The following is a 21,335-nucleotide window of genomic DNA, read 5'->3' as shown; positions in this document are numbered from 1 at the left end:
TTTGGCTCTCGCTTCATTTGATTTCATTCATAAACTGACTTGTTTTCCATGTTCTTTGAGATTTGCATGTACATTTAATGCCCAACATTATTGAAGTGGTTTTTTTTAACTCTTACAAATAAGTGCAAAAAACTTCTTTCTGGTTTCCATCGTATAAACGATACTTTTGTTTATAATGCTAGTATAGAGAAGGTAAAAAAGCTTAATGTTTTAAAAACACAATTTGATGTATAATTATCATATTAATACTAGTTCCTTAAAGTTATTTCTCAAATGGAAATTCTACTGCCATTACAGACAGAACAGTTGTGATGACTACGTGGTGATGACTCGGCAGTACAGCTATGATGAACAGCGCCCTCTGTTGTCTAGGCAAGAGAGCAGTGATGACCACCGTGTCCCGTCCCTAAGCAACATCCAGAAAGTGCCTTCCATATCAGACTTAACAGATGATGGTAAGGCAGGGTCCTCCTCAATTGTTTAGATTCTAGTCAAAAACAGTCTTCTCATATCAGGAATTACCATTTCCATAAGTCTGTCTTGATTTATCGCTGTCAATCCCTCTTCAGAAGAAATTCATAATGGGGAGATATTCCAAGCTTATGTACTTGGCATAGATGTTGCTTATGACCAGATGATGAACCTGTGTCATTTGCTCACGGTCAAGGACATGGGTAAAAATAAATAGTTTTTTGTCTGGACCATAACTTTGTAAGAGATAGACATTAGAGTATACATATTGAGCATGATGTTTCTTAATGATGTGTTGGGAGCTGCACCCAGATAATTTGGTCAAGGTCACTGGTTAAAAAAATATACTGAAATCCATTTATGGTTGAGATCACTTTTAAAATAAAGTTTTAAATCTTTGTCTAGATCAGAATAGACATTGGAAGTACAAACTTTGCACAAAGCTTGTTTTATGACCAGATGGTGTGACATGAACCTAGGTCATTTAAGCAAGGTCAAGTTCACTAGTTTGAAAAATTGAAATTTTTGTACTGTACCTAACTTTGTGATGGAGACATAAATAGAAGTTCATATTTGCCAGAGTTAAGGGCTCTTAGAGAAAGGGTATACAGTTTGGATAAGGTACGTGGAAATAGAAGTCTTATTAGGACAGTTATTGGGTTTTTTAAGTTGCCTTGAACATAAAATGATCAAATTTTTTTTTAAAATGTGCATAAAAAACTGGTTTTCAAAGCTGGCTCAAATTATGACATTTATTGTTGAAATAGCTATCACAAGTCACAAGATATTTTCTGGTAATCTTTTCTCATAGTCGTAGTGAAATGTATATTGTTTATGAACATCAAAAAACAGAATGTCCAACCTGATAGTATTGGCATATCAATGAAATAAAATAAAATCTTAATTAACAGAATGTCAAACCCAATAATATTGGCATATCAATGAAATAAAACAAAATCTTAACAAAAATCTTTACTTTCAGCTCTTGCCAATCATCATAGCTTTATTTAATGAAAATTTAAATGAAATTGAAAGAACATGAAAAATATCAGCACCAATCGGGTTGTGTTTTGGTACTGTTTGTGTGTTTGTGCATATGTGTGTTGATCTGTGGACGAAATAAATATGAAAAATACAGCTTGTATTTCATTCTCACAAAGATAAAGTTGATTGTTAGCTAGGGTTACTAAATTTTTAGAACAATCTGTGGGTGTGAACAGTTGCAGACGAGAGTTATTGGGGAGTTGTGACGGAGGTTTGCCGTCTATGAACTCTCGTTTTGTATATATATAAAAAAAAAAAAGCAATGATGCTTTGGTAGGAATATTTTGTAAAGAAGAGAATTATGTACTTAGTACAATATTCATGTTTTATTTTACATGTATGATCACAGCATGTTTTAAACAAACATGACTTAAGGTAGGTCCTTAGTCCTGGATTTTTGGGGTTTAGGTAGCATTTTTTTGTTTGGAATCAATAAATTAACATTCAGAGTAATGAAAAAAGGCAAAACAGTTAAGGGTTTCCATATTTATTTTCATTACATACACCACTAAAGTCATATACCCCGATGTAAAGTTTTATGAAATTCATTGGAAACATTTATTTGTTGTTATTTTAATATAAAAACAACAAAATATTTTTTGAATTGCATTTATTTATCGGGAAACATGTCAATAACTAAAACACATGTCATTTTCAATATGTTCATCAAGTTTTAGAATAATATGTGCAAAATTATTGAATTAGCGTTATTCCCCAAAATGTTAAAAAACAAACAAATGTGGATGCATTTTCCTTATAGCATGGTTTACATATCATTTTTTCTGTTTATATTAGTAGAGTTACATCTGTTATAGTTATTCATGGGAAAAAATCCATACCTTTCCTTAATAATTTCCAATCTATAGCTTCCAGATTATGTATACCCCCATCAAAAACTGAAGTCTGGCACCATACAGCTGAGCTATTTAAATCACTCGGGATTAAAATTGTATGTAATTTCATGAAAAGACACAGATAATGATTCCTTATCACCTTGGTAAAATGTTTGTCAAAAATAAAGGAAATCTATCGCATTATGGACTTGATAAATAATTGAATGAAAACAGAGTTATTGTCCTTGGATTCAATATTTTGAAACATATCATTGACTATTCAAATATAACTAAGAATTTTGAAATATTTATGGCTAACGAGATTTTTTACAATAACTATTGAAAAAGATTCCAACAAAATTTATGTTCCTATCATTAAATTATTGACTTTGCAAAATCCTATGACGTCACACGAGTGTGGAACTACGTTAAATTGACAAAGTAGAAATAATTACCCTTACACAGAGAAAGCATTGATGATATATATATTTTTGTCAAGGACAGTCGAATCAGATTTATAAAGATGCTTTGTATTTCATATGATGTAATAGGCCTCTTTGAAAAATCTATAATGTCCAGAATCTAAATGACATTGTCTTTGATTAATCACTTTGAAATTCACATTAAGTCTCTGTATTTCAATTTGCACTTTCCGCGAGGCATCCATTTTGAAACGGTAGTGCAAGATTTTAAAGTATAAGGCTTAAATGACAAACTGACAATTTTGAATGACTCCTCACTAGTCTGTCAGCCTTAATAAGAGGATTTTAATTAAACTTGAGTGTAATTGTTTGTAGTGGGTATTATTTGATATGTATTGCCCAGAGCAGTACATCAAATTACAACCAGTACACCTTTCAGCTGTGGATTTTAAAAGTTTAAATGGTTGTTGGAAGTTGTAAATTTCAGCGAAGTAGTCCCATCCCATGTGAATCTCACTCACAATAAAGTACATGATGTTGTTCACGAGAATTTTTGGTGTCGTCTTTTGAAGAGCTATATTAGGGCCCGGGTTTGTTTTCTTCAAAGTGTTGAAATTCTTTTTATAGAATTAAAAGAAATTTTAGCATGTACTAAATATCTAAATGGCAATTTGAAAGGGAATTTATTTGTGTTAAATGGTTTTTAGTGTGGTTGTCTTTCTACTTTAACAATTCATTGAAGTTCCGTCTGTATCTTAAATACAAGATGTATAGTTTTCATTCAAACCCCTCTCAAAGAATGTTTTTAAGAATGAAATGTAAAATTACAGTGACTCTGATTGATTTTAGGTAATTAATAAAGAATGAAGACATTTACATCATTATTAAAGATATGAAACGGGTTACCAAGAAGTGTCTGGAGCTTGACAGGTATATCACTGTTCATGGCTGGTGTTGTTAAACCACAACAAACATAAACACCATAGTCCCTGTGAGTAATAATGAAGACCAGGGACTGATAATAAGGAACTGTCCATCATGATTTTGCTGATTTATTTCAGATTATGAGACACGATTGACTCACACCAGTAATGTTATGTGTAAAAAGTGAGGGCCAAATTGTGATGGATTTATTAGAAGTAACATGTCTTTGTGGCTTCCATCATGATTTCATGTCCCAGTTAGCTGTGCTGACTCGCTGAGCTGCCATGGTCCATTAATTGTCAGTTCTCAGACTTCTAGTATGCCTAATCTTGTTAACATTCAAGGAATCTAGCTGCTGATGCTTTAACAGTAAAGGGACCAATTTGATTTTGCTATTATTAGAGATCTGAATTGTGAATTACACATGAAATTTTAGTATATATGTACTTCATTTGGAGAGGGATTTTCCTCTGTCTTTCCTTCAGCATATAGTTTAAGCATTTTCAGTGAAATTTGGTACAGATATATAAGCAATTGCATACACGTTTATGAAGGGAGGTAATTCCTACAGGATATTTGGAATCGGTGGCTTGTCAATTTTTTTTTTCAGAAGTCAAATTTGGTAGGGTATATTATCTGTGTGTCTGTCCAGTATGCCAAACGCATTAACTTTTCCGCTTTAGTTCCTGATACAGGATCAACTTTGGTCTTAAAAATGCGAACAGTATATGTTTAAAGGGAGAAAATTATCAGAATGAAAGAATCATTATGGGGTGCTCTTTGAAGAATTTTGTGCAACAAGATAGATAACTCCATTTGCATCTATAAGGTCCTTTTTTTGCCAACATCTTGGTAATAATAGCAGAGACAACTTTGAAATTTGTTAGTTTGCAGCCGCATAAATGGAGACTCTGTATAAAAGTACGTTAATAAAAAATGCACACACCAGCAAAAGAATAAAAATCCTTACAAAAAACCTGTTCCTCGGAAACTTGGCAGCTGTCTAGATTCATTCAGGTTTGATTTCAATTTTAAAGGAGGGGGAGGGGGCCTCAGACGGGGGAGAAAGAAATGAATTTCTTTGAAGGTCGTATATTAATATGAAACACAAAGATGCTTGTAAAGTGTTACATTTTCCCTCATACCAATTTAACACTCCATGTGGAACATTCACAGATACTTAATTACCTCAGATGTTGCTCTGATTTTTATTAGTATCCATTTAAAATTTGCTTAAAACTTGTATGATTTCAAATATCTTGAGTTTATATACTAGAGAAAATTGTAGAATAAAGGATAAAATGGCTATATATTAGTATTTTTGATCTGTTACAGTGTATTTATTTGGGTTTTGGGGGGGGGGGGTAGGGGGGTTGAGGGTTTTTTTGGGTTGTTTTTTTTTAATGTTTATAACTGACATTTTATTCTCATTAAACAAACATGCTCTTGGGAGTCCTAGAATCATATCGGCAATTAATGCAAACTAATAACTCCCATTCATTCTTTAATTCTAAAAAAAAATGCAAAAATTTAAAAATACGAATGATATGAAGTGCTTATAAACATCAAGAGGTGGGTGCTATTTTCACAACACCAGATTTTTAAGAAGATCTTTTTGATAACCTATTTTGGCTACTAGACTTTGGGCTAATTTGTATTAATTGGCAATTTCTCCTTCTGATTGTAAGTTTGAAGTTCTGTTCACTTGAGAGCTGCCTCTTAAAGTCTCTTACCCACAGCTTCAGAGGTAAACAAGGCACAAGTGTAAATCATTACAGGGACCATATAGGAAAATATCTGCACCAATTCCTAAATTTCTTTCAGTTGAAATTTTAAACGAAGGCTGTTCTAGATTCTTAATGAAATATGTGTATTCCACCTTGCTCAACTAATCAACTTTTGTCATAAAACGATAATAAATATGTATTAACCATCAGAATTGCTACATTACACAAAAAGGAATTAATGCAATCTAGCTATTATTATTAAAGCATCCATTAATAACTTATCTATTCAAACCTGTTGAGAGTTCCATTGGAACATCAGTCATTGTTCTTTTATTGATGCTTATTTTAAATAGTTCAGCAGAAACATCCAAAATTACTGGATTGTGGTCAGGGTTGATTTCTTTTTTATTTCTATTGCATGCAATTATAGAACTTTAAAAAGCGAAATGCAGGTAGAGTCGTGTTATCATTTCAAAAATCGAACTAGATTGATGTTGTCGTGTGATGTTACTGCCGTTTTTTTCTTAAATTCAGGGTGGGTTTTTTTTTTATCTCCTTAGTATGAAGAGTTTTTGTATGATTTTTAAAATAGGCCTGGGATCGATCTCAGATTCATCCAATGATTTTTCTCCCTTTCTTTGCTAGTTGCTACCGGTACAATAACTTAGTAATGTCATTCTGTAGAACAAAAGTGTTGACTTTACATTTTTACTTGCCACAACCAGGAACTATCAAAATAAGCTAACTTTAAAACAAAACTGGTAATATACCAAGTTATTTTGTAGAAACAAGATAGGATGCAAGTGTTTTTACCTGAATTGTCATGAAAAATTATATATTACTGAGAAATGCTGCATGTATCCTAAGACATGCACCTTGGTATTTACTAATCATGATAAAAGTTTATCTAAAGCTATAAATATTACATTGCTATTTTGTAATTGTAGAATGTATATTTACATATTATAGTCACTCTTCTAAAAATCTTCAGTCAAATCTCAACATCTAAAGCTTAATTTTGTTATTCCAAAACATTTCATGCAAGTTTCAGAATCTCTGTAGCTTATGTAGTTTACAAGGAATTGACCTTTTCCCCAAAAATTTGATTTAATCACTCGTCCATGAAATATAGGTCAATTACAGCATCAGAGTTTGATTATATCAGTACAGGTATTATATATGCAAGCTCCGTCACTCATCTCGAAAGTATGTGAATTGCAGCATCTGAAGCAGGTATTGATGTCCTTAAAGTTTTATTATTTTGGAGCTGCGATACAGTTACTTGGGATTGAACCTGCCCTAAAAAATAACTTGGTCACTCAATCATTCAGAAATTCTAGGTCAATAGTAGCATCAGAAACATTATTGCACATCTACAGGCCAATCTCAACCATATTCTATCACAGAATCATCAGTTCTAACATCATTCAGACAAGCATGCATTCATAGGAATCCGTTTTTGGTCCCCCTTTTACCTGAATCTTTATATTGTACATCCTCAAGATATGCCCAATCGTATGCACAAAAGGGGGGGGGGGGTGTTTGTTTAATGGAATGGAAAGTAACAAGAAAGTATGATGGACAGACATGAACAAGAAGACTTAGTTTATTGTGCACATTTATCCTGCAGCAATACTGAAGATCCAGCATTATTGATATTTTGGGGTTGTTTTTTAGTTCTGTAAAGAAACAGATTTTTGTTGATTTTTATCAAAATAATGCCCCTATATTTCACAGGTTCAGTTTGATATCTGCAGTCTCTATCATTTTATGGGGAGTGCCCGTATCTCAACATTGCATAACCTGTTGTCCTAGCCTGATTAGGTTTCTTAGAGTACGGAATGATGGCAAGGAATCAAAACCACCTTGTGTATGTTCGACAGGATGATTTCTACTTGTTAAATGCCGTAGAAAACGTTTGAGTTACATGTTGTACTTTCTTCATCTCTGTATTCATTTGTTTACTTTGAATCTCTCAAGAACAAGTTTGATGATTACAAAGTCTATTTTAGGAATAAATGTTGAAGTTGTTTGTTTTGTGGGGGGATGGAAATGTGGGGTCTGCAGAAATTGGCCCATGATTCCAATGTTTATAACACCCCCACCCCCCTCCCCAAACACAACTTTGTATTGATCTTTTTTAAAACTTGTTTCTTCTCAAACAATATCACTATAGTTGAAATAAAGACACTGAAACACAGAGAGTGTTGGTTTATTACTGATGAATCATTTGTAAATAAATATATACATATTCACAATTATTGGTTCGTTTCTATTAAACTCCTTCAGATGAGTCACGATCATGTCAGCCCATACTTTAGAACTTATAAACACAATGATTAAAACAGACATGATCTCTGCACTTTTTTGTTCATCTGTAACATTATCTGTAACATTATCTGTAACATTATCTGTAACATTATCTGTAACATTATCTGTAACATTATCTTGCTCATCTTCTTAGAGGTTATGAATACCGATATATTTTTTCAGAAAAAATTAATGTAACTGTTTCCGATCTCTACCAATTAATTTGCATATGAAAAATGCTGATGAAAATCAGTTTGTACATTTAATGTATAATATATGTTAATTGCACCTAGAAGGAATCAGCTGATGAACATATTGATATTACTGGTATGCATAATGTGTTGGCTGTTTGGTGATTGAAGATAAACAACAAGGTCGCTCATGTAATACCACATTTCGTAGAAGTTAATCATCTTCGGCAGGTTGTGGTCAAAATCTGCTCTTGCAATTGTGGAGAGGGAATACCTCATGTTTGTCCTTTTATGTCCTGTTACATTCACCTGAACAATATCTACAACTGTGAAATGAAGTCATAAGGTTTGTTTATAAAACACAAGCCAAACCCTGAGAGTATTAGCTGCTGAAGTCATATTTACCCATTGTTGCCAATTTCTTTTGTTTATACAGAAACGATGGCAGAAACATTATTGTTGGGAAGTAAATAATTCATTCAATGTGGAGAAATTTTTTATTACATTTGATTTTCTTAAAATTCAATTGGAAGTCGCTTTTTTTCACTCTCAGATTTATTTTTCTTCCTTTTTAACGTATTCCAGTATTTTGATTACAGTTCAGAATTTAAAAGTTTTTGCTTCCAACCTGACAGCTATAATTAAAACTTTCAACTTTTGCGTGTGCTGAAATTATACTTTAGGGTCCTGTCCAGAACTTCATGAAAAACTTTAAACTTTTAAAGTTAAAAGTTTTGCTAAATTCTAATAGATATCAATGTTAATGCCATGAGATGATATACTAAAATTTATCCAGCCCAGCTTCAGATTAGAGTTAATGCCCCTGATTTACTGACCAGTGCATGGACATCTTCGACAGACTGTCATCTAACTGAATCTCCGTTTCTGAGGTAGAACTATAACTGCAAGTTTTGTGATCTAGACTGGAGATTATACATTTATGATTGGAAGGTCATTTCATCATTTCATTCTGTTGCATGTTCAGTTTTTCTTATTTAGAAACTGATGGTGGAACCACAGTTCCTGTCAAAATGATTTTCTTGCTAGTGTAACTACCGGTATTGTTTTGGTAAATTAAAAGACAGAAAACCTGTGTAGTTGTGATGCGAGTCTTCAATTATAATCAAAGATAGGAACTTATTTTCCAAAAATTCGGATAAGCTATTTAAAACTGTCTTGTTTTGTCCTTGCATTAAGAACAAATGGATTGTGCAACATTTGTAACCAAACTTGTCAATATCAACAAATTTTAATAAATATTCATAGCAAGCATTTTCTAAAGATCATGAACAAAATTATTGCCATAGAGGTTTTTTATTAAAGACTTATGGCAAAATATTTGAACCTCATAGACTTTTTCAAATCCATGCATTGCCATGAATTAATATTTGCAAATGAAAATGAATGTTGCAATGATGTAAATTTTGTGAAGTCATTATCATTATTAATTTTGTTAGGAAAAACTCAGCTGCACTGAGTTCAAGGTCGGTGTGCTATATTTTCTGAAAAATGGTAGAATTCCGTGTGCAGCTTGTTTATGTGAAACTTAAACTGCTAAATAAGAGTTTGTCAATAAGCCGTTTAAGATTAACTGTTGTTTGAAAGATTTAAATGTCCTTCAAAAAGTCAAGAATCATATCAAGAGACAAATTTGACGTCATAATTTTATTTAAATGAAGTAGGGCATTGAAGAGATTTAAGTTACCATGGCAATACCCAGGATGTGCATGACTACAGTTTTGTCAGTACTTTTGTTCATTGTTTGCAGCCGGCCCTTGCCAAAATTTCCAAATGACATCAAATAAATCTATATATATTGGTAGTTGCTGTTTTTTGCCCACATTTACCAAACTTTTTTGAAGAAAATGGGCATCCTTTCAGAAGCACTGTCTTTGCTCTATGCAAGAGATGCATTTTCTTCAGCTCTTGAGGCCATTGGTGTTTGCCTGCTTGGTGACAATGAAATTCCAGGTTTGCTTCAGAATTATTTACAAACTAGTGCAAGATTCTGTTTAGTCTATTATTCTTTTTTTCTTTCTTGGTTGCTGCAATGTTTGCATAGAAAAATACTCAATTTCTGACTCCTTGAATGAAAAGTATGACATAAAAACATATGCATGTATGAAAATTAAGTGAGTCAAAATTGTAATTAAATAAATATGTATATGTGTTTATTATTAGATATATGTACATAAAAAGCCCAGCTTTTCACAATTCATCATTTAAATGTTGTAACTTTTCTTCACTGCATGACAGACATTTTGTTTTTGGGCAATTCATTATAAATTTATTTCTAGCTGACTGCTATTTTGTATATCTATTGCACCCAAATGTCGTATTTTTAAGGGGTTTAACTAGGAACATTATAATCTATATCAGTTGCACTAATCTGTCTCTATCAACATTATACAGCTTTCTAGATTATTATTCAGACCGATTTTTCAGAGTTTGCAAAATTTTGGTCTTTCACAGTGCTATAAATATTACCATTTCACAGAATTTCATCAATGATTAATGAAATGGGTTAGCACTGATACGGTTTCTTATGAATATTACTAAACTTGTGAACTAGTCAGTGAAATAGACATATTCTAAACATGATTACAAGTCAAAGAGCCATACCAACTCTTGTTTCTTTAAACAGCCAATTGTAGGTTTCATAACATGGAATTAACATTTTAAATTATCAATGGCATTTGTAAGTTGAATTTTTATGACTGTTTTATTTTTGGAATATTAAGATTTACAGTTGCCATAGGTAATGTTGCTATTAGTATCCTGGACATTATTTTTTCTGACGTAAACGCTTCTATTCCAAGGTTAACAGGCTACTATTACATGTCACAGAGCAGCATCAACCATTTCAAATTTAAATACTTAAATTTGTGAATTTTAAAAAGCCCTTTGTTGCGTTGTCGCTTTCAGTTGTGTTGTACTAAGGTGCTTTATGGTCATGTTGACTTTTGTATGGAATATATATAAATTGTTTGTTGTTATTGATTTTAATTGTTTACTAAAATTGCATTCACTAAGATGTTAAAAGTTGTATGATTGTTGGCTAAGCAGGAATCATTGGTTAAGCTGGAGTTTAAATAAATTTTCCGTGAATTTTTAAAACATATATAAAGGGACATTGTCCTGTATTACTCCCCACTCCTTGCAGAGGGAGCCATTTGCTCTCTCTAGTTGATTGATTGTGATTAGAAGCCCACTTTTTGTTTAATAGCATTATAAAAGATAGGCATCTGGTCTGTCTTTCTGTGATGCGCCAACTTGTGCTGTTTGATTAAATCCACATGTTTTATGCCTAACATTTTAAATAGTTGAACACCTCTGCCAAAAAAAAATTTTTTTCTCCTTTTAATGAATGAGCAGTGTATGTTCATGTAAATCAAGTGAATAATGTATACTGACCAGCCTTTTGTGAAACTCTTTAGAGATGCAGACTAGATGGCACTCCATGATTGCAAGGAGAGAGAGAGAGAGAGAGAGACATGGGTATGCATATAAGAAAGCTATGGTGCAGAAAGCAAAACCAGCAAACATGGGTATAAATGCATATTTTAAAAATTTGTTTTTAAACTTTTGTTGATGAAGATTATAAATATCAACTGATCTTCACAATTGTTTTTTAAATCAGGGCCGTAAGTAGGGTTCTAAATCAGGGGAGGCAGGGGATTGGGGGCCGCCGATTGACTTTACGACTGAAAATGACACTTTTTAAATCCCAATTTATCATGTTTGTGTTTCATTTGTACTATGTAAAGAATCGTAATATGGTGTCAAAGACAAAGGTGCTTGTCTTCATTTTAAACATATATCCTATAATATAACATTTATATAATTTTATTTTCTTTTTTGCCAAAAAATCAGACGAGGCAGTTGCCTCGTCTGCCTCATCGGCAGTTACGGCCCTGTAAATAGACTACAAAAACAATTAGAAAGAATCCAATCTAGAGAATAATGTAAATTGGATTACAACTGATTCATAGTATGTAATACCATACTACATTTCACATATTCTACATCTCTTTGCATTTGAATCTTTACACTGTCTTGCGCAAGTCAAGTCACAGATTGTGGCAGAGTTCATAATAACATTAGGATGAGTGAAGATATTTTCTTTCACGGTTTTTTTCTACGTCTTGTTTATAGTAAGCGGTAGTGTGGGGATGATAAAAGCACCTGCTTGCTAATGTAGGTCAAGGCAAGGTCAACTCTCAAGTTACAAAGTGGGGTGTCTGCTTATTTTTGGTTTAATACAAAAAATGAAGACCCTCTAATTTTCTTCTTCTCCTCAGGAACCACCAAGATGTGTTGTATGGCAGCTTATTAGGAGACCCTCAGGGTTTTTCATAAATCAGGCTGTCTCCACTTGGGTCAGGTTGTTGTCCCCCATCATTCATATTGTTTTTGTTGCTGAAGTGAAGCTGTGTTGTAATCTAGGACACACTGCACCTTCAAAAAAATCTCTCTATAATGTTTTTGTATGTCAGAATATGATATTCGTAACTTAATCTACTTTATACCCATTTAAACTGAGACTTTTTTGTTTTGTCTATAAGCTCACCTTACACCATTCATTTGAATGGCAAACTGACAAGAACCCCTGCTGGAGCCCCAGCCATATGGTTCCCACCAATTTTTCATTCATAAGGGCTAGAAATATGAATCCTGAGACTGCCAAGGCAGATGAAAATTTAGATATCTCTTCAGAAGTTGGCCAAGTTTATATAAAAGCACACTTATCAAGATGTGTGTGTGTGTGATTTAATTTAGCTATTGGGATTGCTCTTGATACCACCACAGCCTATAAACTTTATATATAGCCTAACTATAGCACACTTGTTGAAATATTGTAAGCACAACTCCACCATGTCTGCAATGAAATCTTAATTTATACAGTCCTGAAATCAGCAGCAACATGATTATTTTTGAAGGCTTTCCAATGAAGTGCTGGAAGATTTGGAGGGAAATTAATTGATTTTATGTAAAACACCAATGTTAAGTTGAGCCCCAAAGACAGAAAGTCGGAATAAAGAGGAAGTTTTCACCTTGCTAATTTGCATTGGTAGTTGTTTTTAATTGTTCTGAAATATATGGCAGGTCCTAGAGGTTGAAATGCTCTCTGACACAAAGAGTCTAGGGATGAAGTTAGTCACATGACTCAAGATTACCAGATTACACTTGGTACTGGGAGTTTTCCCAGGGATGGAAAATTAAAATGAAAATTTTTAGACATAATTTGAAGTACCTTGGTTATGAAGAGCCTGTAAAGAAAAATAATTGTCACAAGAGGTTCTTGATTTTTCCCATGATTTGGTTCTATTAGTTCATGTATTCTGACCAACTGTAGTGCTCAGAGGTTGCCATCTTCGATTAAGTCATCCTCACTGCTTTTTAAGGGAATTGTCCGAGTTACATGAGTGTGGTTTCTCATTGAAATGAATTGATGGAGTGTTGTTTGTGTGCTGTCTGTTGATCTTTATATGATGTTTGTATGTTGCTGTCTCTCTTCTATTTGCATGTTGCTGTGTGTGTGTTGCTGTCAGTTTTGTGTATGGTTTGCTGTGTATTGCACATTGTGTTGGGCATTGCATGGGTACCCTGAGTCCTTTGACTAATTGTACCTTTTTATAAAGTGAAATATACGTAACTGGGGCTGAAATTGTGTACTGGTATATCATAATGTTGCATTGCAAGGAATTTTGATAAAAACTAATTCTACTTTTGCCATCGTATTGCCATACAATCTTTACATTACAGGATAGAACTTTGTTTTAAAAAATCTAGTACATGATCCCAGGGAATCTGAAAAATGCATCTACACTAGTAAATAGTACTGTTCCTGAAATGTTCTACGTTCCCACTTGAACTGTAAGAAAATGATGAGTGCACTGTGAGCAAACACTAAACTATATGCTAAACGCAACTTGGTGAATGATGAGTGAATGCAGAGAGCAAACATGAGCGCAAAGTGAATGTGAGTGATCGGTGAGCGTAAGATGAACGATTTTATTTGGAATGTCTCGGGTGTTTTCCCCGCATTGTACAAATTCCAAAATCAGGTAAGGAAAAAGATCAATAAACGTAATCAATGAATAAAGTTTGCAGTGGTGACATCACCAAACCAGACTAAAAGAGAATATCGCTTTTTGTTGTGAACACAAAATTGTGAATACCAAGAGAAAAATAAATAAAGATTCTGCAATATCGTGAGAAAGACGATACATCTCTACAAGTTTCTTACGATTTTTACGTTTATTTAAGCGTTGTTGAATATTTCCTGCATGAACTAAACATAGTTAGCATACGATTAATCAAACAATCAGTGATAAGAAAAAAATAATACAGAATTCAGAAAGTTGTTTAGCATATGTTTAATAACAATTATTTAGAATTATTCGTATCAAATGCGGCGGAGGTGTAGCATGCAGTCATTCCCTATTGATTTGTAATGATATTCATATATACACAGATGAACTGTATCAATTGATATTATTTCAACACCATTATTTCTAATCAATTAAAAATACCTTTACACTTTTATATATTTTTTAAATCGATAGTACAATGCACTTGTGAGCCCAGAATACCATTTATTTATTTATGAGTACTGTTTTGTTTCAGTCATACTGTTTTGGAGTTCTATTTCTGTGACTTGCTTCCCATGGGGATCCGGGTTAGGATAGGTCCTTAGTACCTCTAGTTGCTTGTCGTAAGAGGCGACTAAATGGGGCAGTCCTTCGGTTGAGACCGCAAAAACCTGACGACCCATGTCACAGTAGGTGTGGCACTATAAAGAACCTTCCCTGTTCAAAGGCCATATGCGCTGAGCATTATAGCCTAAATTTTGCAGCCCTTCACCGGCAATGGTGACATCTCCATGCGAGTGAAAAATTCTCGAGAGGGACGTTAAACAATATAAAATCAATCAGTGACTTGCTCAAGAACAGATGTTTTGAATGCAATGATTAAAACTTTTGGGCCCAAGCTTTGAAAATTCTTTGGTTGACTCAAAAGTAGAATAAACTGGAATCGGGGAAACTGCATCATATTCAACCTAAACAATGCAAAGTGCATGTATTAAATGTACAGTCAAAACTGCCATAGCGACCCACTGTATTAAGCGACTCACTGTTGTATGTGACCATAAAAAGTTCCCCCCAAGATGTTACTCTATATATTGTACCTGTATTAAACGACCACCTGTCTGACGCGACCAACGACCATGATTTTTACAACCTTTACATGTATTTTCACGAAATTTTACCTCTATTTAACGACTGTACATTTTTCAATTACAACGCGATTACTACTTTCGATTTCGGTTGAGCCGACTATTCTGGGAATTATCGCCCCTAACACTTTCGTTTTAAAACGCATAGTTTGGCGGTGATCTTGTTTAGTAGGCCCTCTGAATTAATTATTATACCCAATCTTTCAACATGCAGGGTGGTGTGTGGTTAATTAATAAAACCGAAGTTGTTGTTTATTTAACAAAATCAAGGATCAGGGAATCAAGGCCGGTGTATTTGAAGGTGTGAATTTCGACAAACTTTAAGTGCCGGGTACGCTAGACCGGAAATGAAAATCTACCACTTGTTATACCATTATGTTCAACAGAATGAAAAATTTGCCCGATTGCGATATAAATCAGGTAAATATTGTGCTTAGGAGTATTCGCAGTTTTCCTGCATGAGATACTCGAGGTTTCCAGAATAATGACTGGAACTAGCGACTCACTTCGACATTCCCCAAGTAACTGACACGTCCGAGTTCAAGAAAGTTGCCTGCATTAGTTGAAAGCTTAAAAGATTTGCTGTGCATGTACAATGGATAATGTGATTTATTTAATGTTTCTCAAATTGAATAACATTTTTCCAGCATGTATTGTACAAAAGGAGACACAACACTTCATCATTTGCTTTCTTACCACAAGCATTGCATTTTTTAGTTACACTGTACAAGTAGGCTGTACATAAATACTCTTTACAACAAAGTGTTTATAAGTTTTAGAAAATTTACATGAAGTTCATAAATGAGATTTAAATCTCATGTAAATGTGTAATATGAAATGCAATGTGTTTATCATTCTTAAACAGATTAAATGTAATTTTTTATGAATAATAAATTATGATACAACTCATTGTATCTTTGATTTTTAACTACAGTGTATTATTAATTTTATTTTCCGACTATTAAAACTGTACTTGATATTCTTGATAATTCGAAATACATGTAGTCATTTTCTCCATTGTACAAAATATTTGCGAAATGTCATCAGTTAACTGCGGAAAATAGGTAACCTGTATTAAGAGACCACCTGTCATATGTGACCGTTTTTCCATTCTCCGTTGGACGGTCTCTTAATACAGGTTTGACTGTACATTACTCATGAAAAGCTATCTGCTCTTTCGAGATATTCATTTACTTTCAAGGTATTAATAGCATTCACTCATAAACATTATACAAAATTTGGCCCTGCCCTGGAGTCAGAACATCATGAAATTTACCATTTTGGTAGAGGCCTTCCTGCTCTACGTGACCATGCATTTACTTTTTCTTACAGATGTGCAGTTCTAGAGAAGAAAATTTTTGAGAATTGGTCAATTTTTGGTAGTTTTTCTCCCACCCCTGAGGCCCCAGGGGTGCATAAACCCTGAATTTTACAATATATGTCACCCTTGTCCCAAAGACACTTCATACCAAATTTAAAAAGAATTGAAATGGAAGTTATCAAGAAGTTAAAAATGTTCAATTGTTGACTACGCCGGATGCAGACCAATAGCACTAATTAAATTATAGTTAAGTTTAAACAAAATTTACTATCAAGATATAAAATCATTTGTACTATACTTTAATTTTTACCTCAAATGCCATTACTGAAGGATGATATTAGCTTTAAGGACATATGTTTCTAACATTTTCTCTAAAATTATTTTTTCATCACTTCAATATGAAGATTTCTTGTACAATTTCGGAAATAATTATAAATTTTATATTGTTGTAATATTACCATTCAATAATTGTGGATCGGCCTGAGTAGCTCAGTGGTTAGACCATCAAAGTAGGTAGCTGTAATGCAAGGGTCCGGGTTCAATACCCTATTGTTCCAAAGATTTGTCTTTCCTTGCTTCATTGATGTCCATTTAGTAATGCATAAGAGGTGACTACATTTTTGTAACAACCAGAGACTATGAAAACATGCTAACTCTAAAACAGACATTGGTAATTATATATTTTTTGTAGAAATGAGATCAAATGCAAGTGAATTGTACATGAATCATCACAAAAAATTATCTTATTGAGAAATGTCACGTACGTCCTTAATAAGATGGATTTATTCTCACCTAGCAAGGCGAAATTAAGTTTTAACTGTGAAGTTTGATTTTTAATTTGAGTATCTGGGTGTGTTTCCATTACAGTACGTGCCATCATTTAGCGTTATAAATAAATCTTCGTGCATCATTATATTTGTTTTATGTGGATTGCGCTTAAATTGTTCTCCGTGTTTATCGTTGGTGAGAAAAGTGTGTAAGTGTTGGGTATCGTGTGCGTTTTTTGTCTATAGTTTTGTTGTTTTTTGGGTGGGACTTTTTTTATTGTGTAATAAGAGAATTTAATAAAAACAATGTTTGTTTTTTTTTATATACGAATGTTGAATACGAACCGGAATGAGTTATTGAGAGAAATTTACATGAATGCATTGTGAACAAAATGGCGGTCCAAACGAATGCAGAAAAGCAACGTTTATCAAAACATCCTTATGTATCCTACACCAAAAATAAAGAAAAGGGATAAAAACATGAAGAATTACGGACATTAAAGATAAGATATGTAAATAAAACAAAGTATCATAGTCTTTTAAACAAAGAAACAGTAAAGATATATTCACACACCTCTTCACGGAGTACCAACGGAAGATATACAATTTCCAAATGATATTTTTAGCGGATTTCACTTGGAACATTTATTACGTTGCCCCCGGTATTACATTATTTTATATGTGTCGTGTATATGTTCCTTTTTAGGTTGCCTGCGTTTATAGCTCGCCTGAGTAAACTCAGGTGACCTATTGCAATTGGTTGTTGTTCGTCATGTGTTAACAACTGAACACTTTAAACTTCTTGATAAGGCCAATTCAACTTAATTCGTAGATTATCATCCAGGGTCACGAAAAACTATGGGGCGGGTGGGAGGATTTTTTTATTTCAAACACAGAAAGATATCAAACTACTTCAAGATATGAAGAAAATTAATCCCTTCCTTTCATTTACACCCGTAAGAATGTGAGAAATTAAGAATTTCTTCATGTGGCTTTTCGCGTTGCTATACCGGAAATGTAACAAGAAATGTAGATACCGGAAGCAGACATAAAAATTTTCCGGAAATTGCAAGTTTCGCAAAATAAAAATTTTGGGGCGGGCTGATATTTGGGGGTGGGCGGGGATAATCTATCAATTAAGTTGAATTGGCCTAACTACCATACCAATTCTTTTCAAATTTGGTATGAAGTACCTTTCGGATGAGGGGGACATGAAATGTAAATTTCAGGACCCGATCCTGCACCCCAGGGGCCTTAGGAGCAGGGCAAAACTGCCAAAAACTTACCAATTTTCAAAAATCTTCCTCTGTACAACCACACATATGTAAGAAAAACTAAATGTAAAGTGATATAAAGCAGGAAGGCCTCTATCAAAATTATAGATTTGATGATCCCAAGGGTAGGGGTTTTTATTTCAGGGTGGGACCAAAATGGTCAGTTATTGAATGTGAACAATAGAACATTTTAAACTTCTTCTTGGTAAGTACCATTCCAATTCCAAATTAGGTATGATTATGAAGCATTTTTTGGACAAGAGGGATATAAATTTTTAATTTCAGGACTCCTGCACCTCTAGAGCCTTAGGGGTGGGGCAAAAACTGCCCAAAATTGACCAATTTTCAAAAATCTTCACTACAATCGCACATTTGTAAGAAAAACTAGATGCATTGGTGATGTAGAGCAAGGAAGCCTCTACAAAAATTGTGAATTTTATGATCTCTTGGGTAGAGGTTCTGACCCCAGGGTGTGGCAAAAACTTAGTATTATATAGTATATACATGTATGTGTAAAGCATTTTTAAAAATGCTATTGATACTAAAGTGAAACTAAATAATCTTTAGAAGGAGTAGGTAATCCTTTACCAAAATTGTAAATTTCATGATCCCAGGGGGTAATGGTTTTGGTCCTAGAGTGGGGCCAAAATTAATATAGTGATTATTGTCTTTATCATTTGAAAGGCTTCTTTATGTTTGCTGTTATGGTATAAAATCTAACTGTATATTTTTAGAAAAAGCAGGAAAGGTTGTACCAAAATTAGGAATTGTGCAACTCTATGACTTTATTAACCAAATTAGTCATATTGTGTTAATGGCACATGTGTTATGTAAAGTCTTTCATTAGTTGAGGGACATTTAAGTTTTAAGAACACATCTTGTTTTATATTGTTGCTAAATATTAGAATTTAGCTTAGATATGCTGAACAGGATTTCATAGCCCTATTTGGCACTAGTTTTAACTCATACTGAGGTGATCGATATGGCCTGTGGGTCTCTTGTTCATATTGTCGTTATTAGAAAGATGGCTCCTTTCACATCAGAGTTCCGAATTACGATGAGGATACAAAGATTGAATGAGTGAACGCTGAATAAACAGTGAGCAAACGATGAAATGATTTGTGTATGGTGAACATGAGCAGTTGTTGAATGGTGAATGTAGAACTGTGAATGGAGAGCGAACGGTGAATGCATGATAAGCAATACTGGTCTAACTGTACCACTTTTTGTGCAGATCCACAACTTTGTTGTTTTGAGCTATAGATCTAGAATTTCAATTTCCATCAAGTTCTTAAAATAAAGGGGAAAATGCAAATATCAATGTGAAGGATCTGTGAATTTAGTGGGGTTTTTTTTGGGGGGGGGGGGGGTGTACGTTTTATACATCTTCGGGTGTAACATTTTATTTATCAGTGAGTTTAGTTTTTCAGGTGTAACATAATTTATTTTGACTTAAACTTCAGATTCTAATCAAGATGTGGAGACAGCTTTAATGAATTTGTACATATAAAAAAAAATATGTAATTTAAATTTGATTGCCGCTCACACAACAGCATTGTTCACATGTTTTAGACATCTTTAAAATGTGTGTAGTAATGTATTAGTCCCTCTATTAATCACATCTTATAAACAGTGACACTATATATAAATAACTCCTGAAAGAAACTGGCAAATACGATAAAAATTTACTTTTTCCTATTCTACCAAGAACTTGTCGTAAATGAAATATTTTTTGGAATGCGCGGTGGTTAAAATTTATCAAAATAATACAAGCACATTTGCATGGCCCCATTCATCAGGACATGTATAGGCATTGATTGATTTTGGGGGAGACTTTTTTATACAAGTGACAGCACCTTTTTGCTGTCCTCTGTTCAATTAGGATTTATGGGATGACATAGTTGCCTGTGAGTATCTGTCTCCATTATGAATTATTTCACCTCTCCATGGGCAACATGTCAAGGCTCCATTTTCTACTGCTTTGAACAAAGAGTAGTCATATCTCCTGAAGGGGGAGAATTACATATTCTGTGTCAAGGTATCAAGTCAATTTTCTCACCTGAAAGAGAATTTGGCCAAAAATTGTGAAAAATATCCTTTCATTGAATTCATAATACTTAAGGGTTTTTAAGATTTTGGTAATAGATTATATTTGTATTGATAAGCGTTTACAGTTAAAAACAGTATATGGGGATGATTTAAGTGTTTTGGTACGAGGTGTAAATGTGAACAAGGTTTTGATAAAATTTACAAGGTTTGAAATATGCATTTGCACAAGATGATACAAGGTAGCTCTTTATGATGTCTATGTATTCAGCAAATTTCTTCACGTTCAATAAAGATCCGCCTTTTTCTATTTTATATCGAGTGACTTTGGAGTTTCCATTCATGTGGTTTAATTTTACAAGTTCACCCCAAGGATAAAGCGGTAATGTAATCTGTGGCAACTATAAATATCTTTTTGTTATATTTTCGTTTCTGTTTTTTCTTCCTTATTTTAGGTAATGTTCTTATTCAAACACATGATTCATTCACTGTTTTGTGGTCAAAAAGTTGTAATTTTGAATTACAGAAAATCTATTGAAATATCTTATGAGGTTACACTTTACAAAGGTGTTTAAAAATAGAGAAAAGAAAAAGAACCTGGGGTATGAATGAACTGAATAAAAAAAATTTAAATTGGGTCAGCAACGCTTCAGATTATGTTGGCAGGCAAATCTTGATAAGAAACCCATTCATTCATAAAATCTGTACGCTTTACTATATAGGAGGGGCTCAAAAAGGCATTATGTAAATGAGCTTGAATTTGAT

General features: G+C 33.4%; 1 protein-coding gene across 5 annotated transcripts in view; it reads left to right on the top strand.

The window, feature by feature from the left end:
* Positions 1-21,335, top strand: part of LOC125680557 (transforming protein p54/c-ets-1-like) — a 52,348-nt gene that overhangs the window by 17,290 nt on the left and 13,723 nt on the right. For 4 of the 5 annotated variants that reach the window (XM_056155149.1, XM_048920239.2, XM_048920240.2 and 1 more), the window contains one exon: positions 298-455. In XM_056155149.1, the coding sequence (XP_056011124.1) occupies positions 298-455 (158 nt within the window). Of the gene's footprint in view, positions 1-297; positions 456-9,772; positions 9,894-21,335 lie in introns of those variants that run through there. The other variant, XM_048920243.2, reaches the window with a different exon arrangement.

This window comes from Ostrea edulis, chromosome 2 (genome assembly GCF_947568905.1).
Source record: "Ostrea edulis chromosome 2, xbOstEdul1.1, whole genome shotgun sequence".
In the NCBI taxonomy this organism is placed as follows: Eukaryota; Metazoa; Mollusca; class Bivalvia; order Ostreida; family Ostreidae; genus Ostrea; species Ostrea edulis.
The sequence above is the reverse complement of the archived record's forward strand: the minus strand, read 5'-3'. Positions and strand labels throughout refer to the sequence as shown.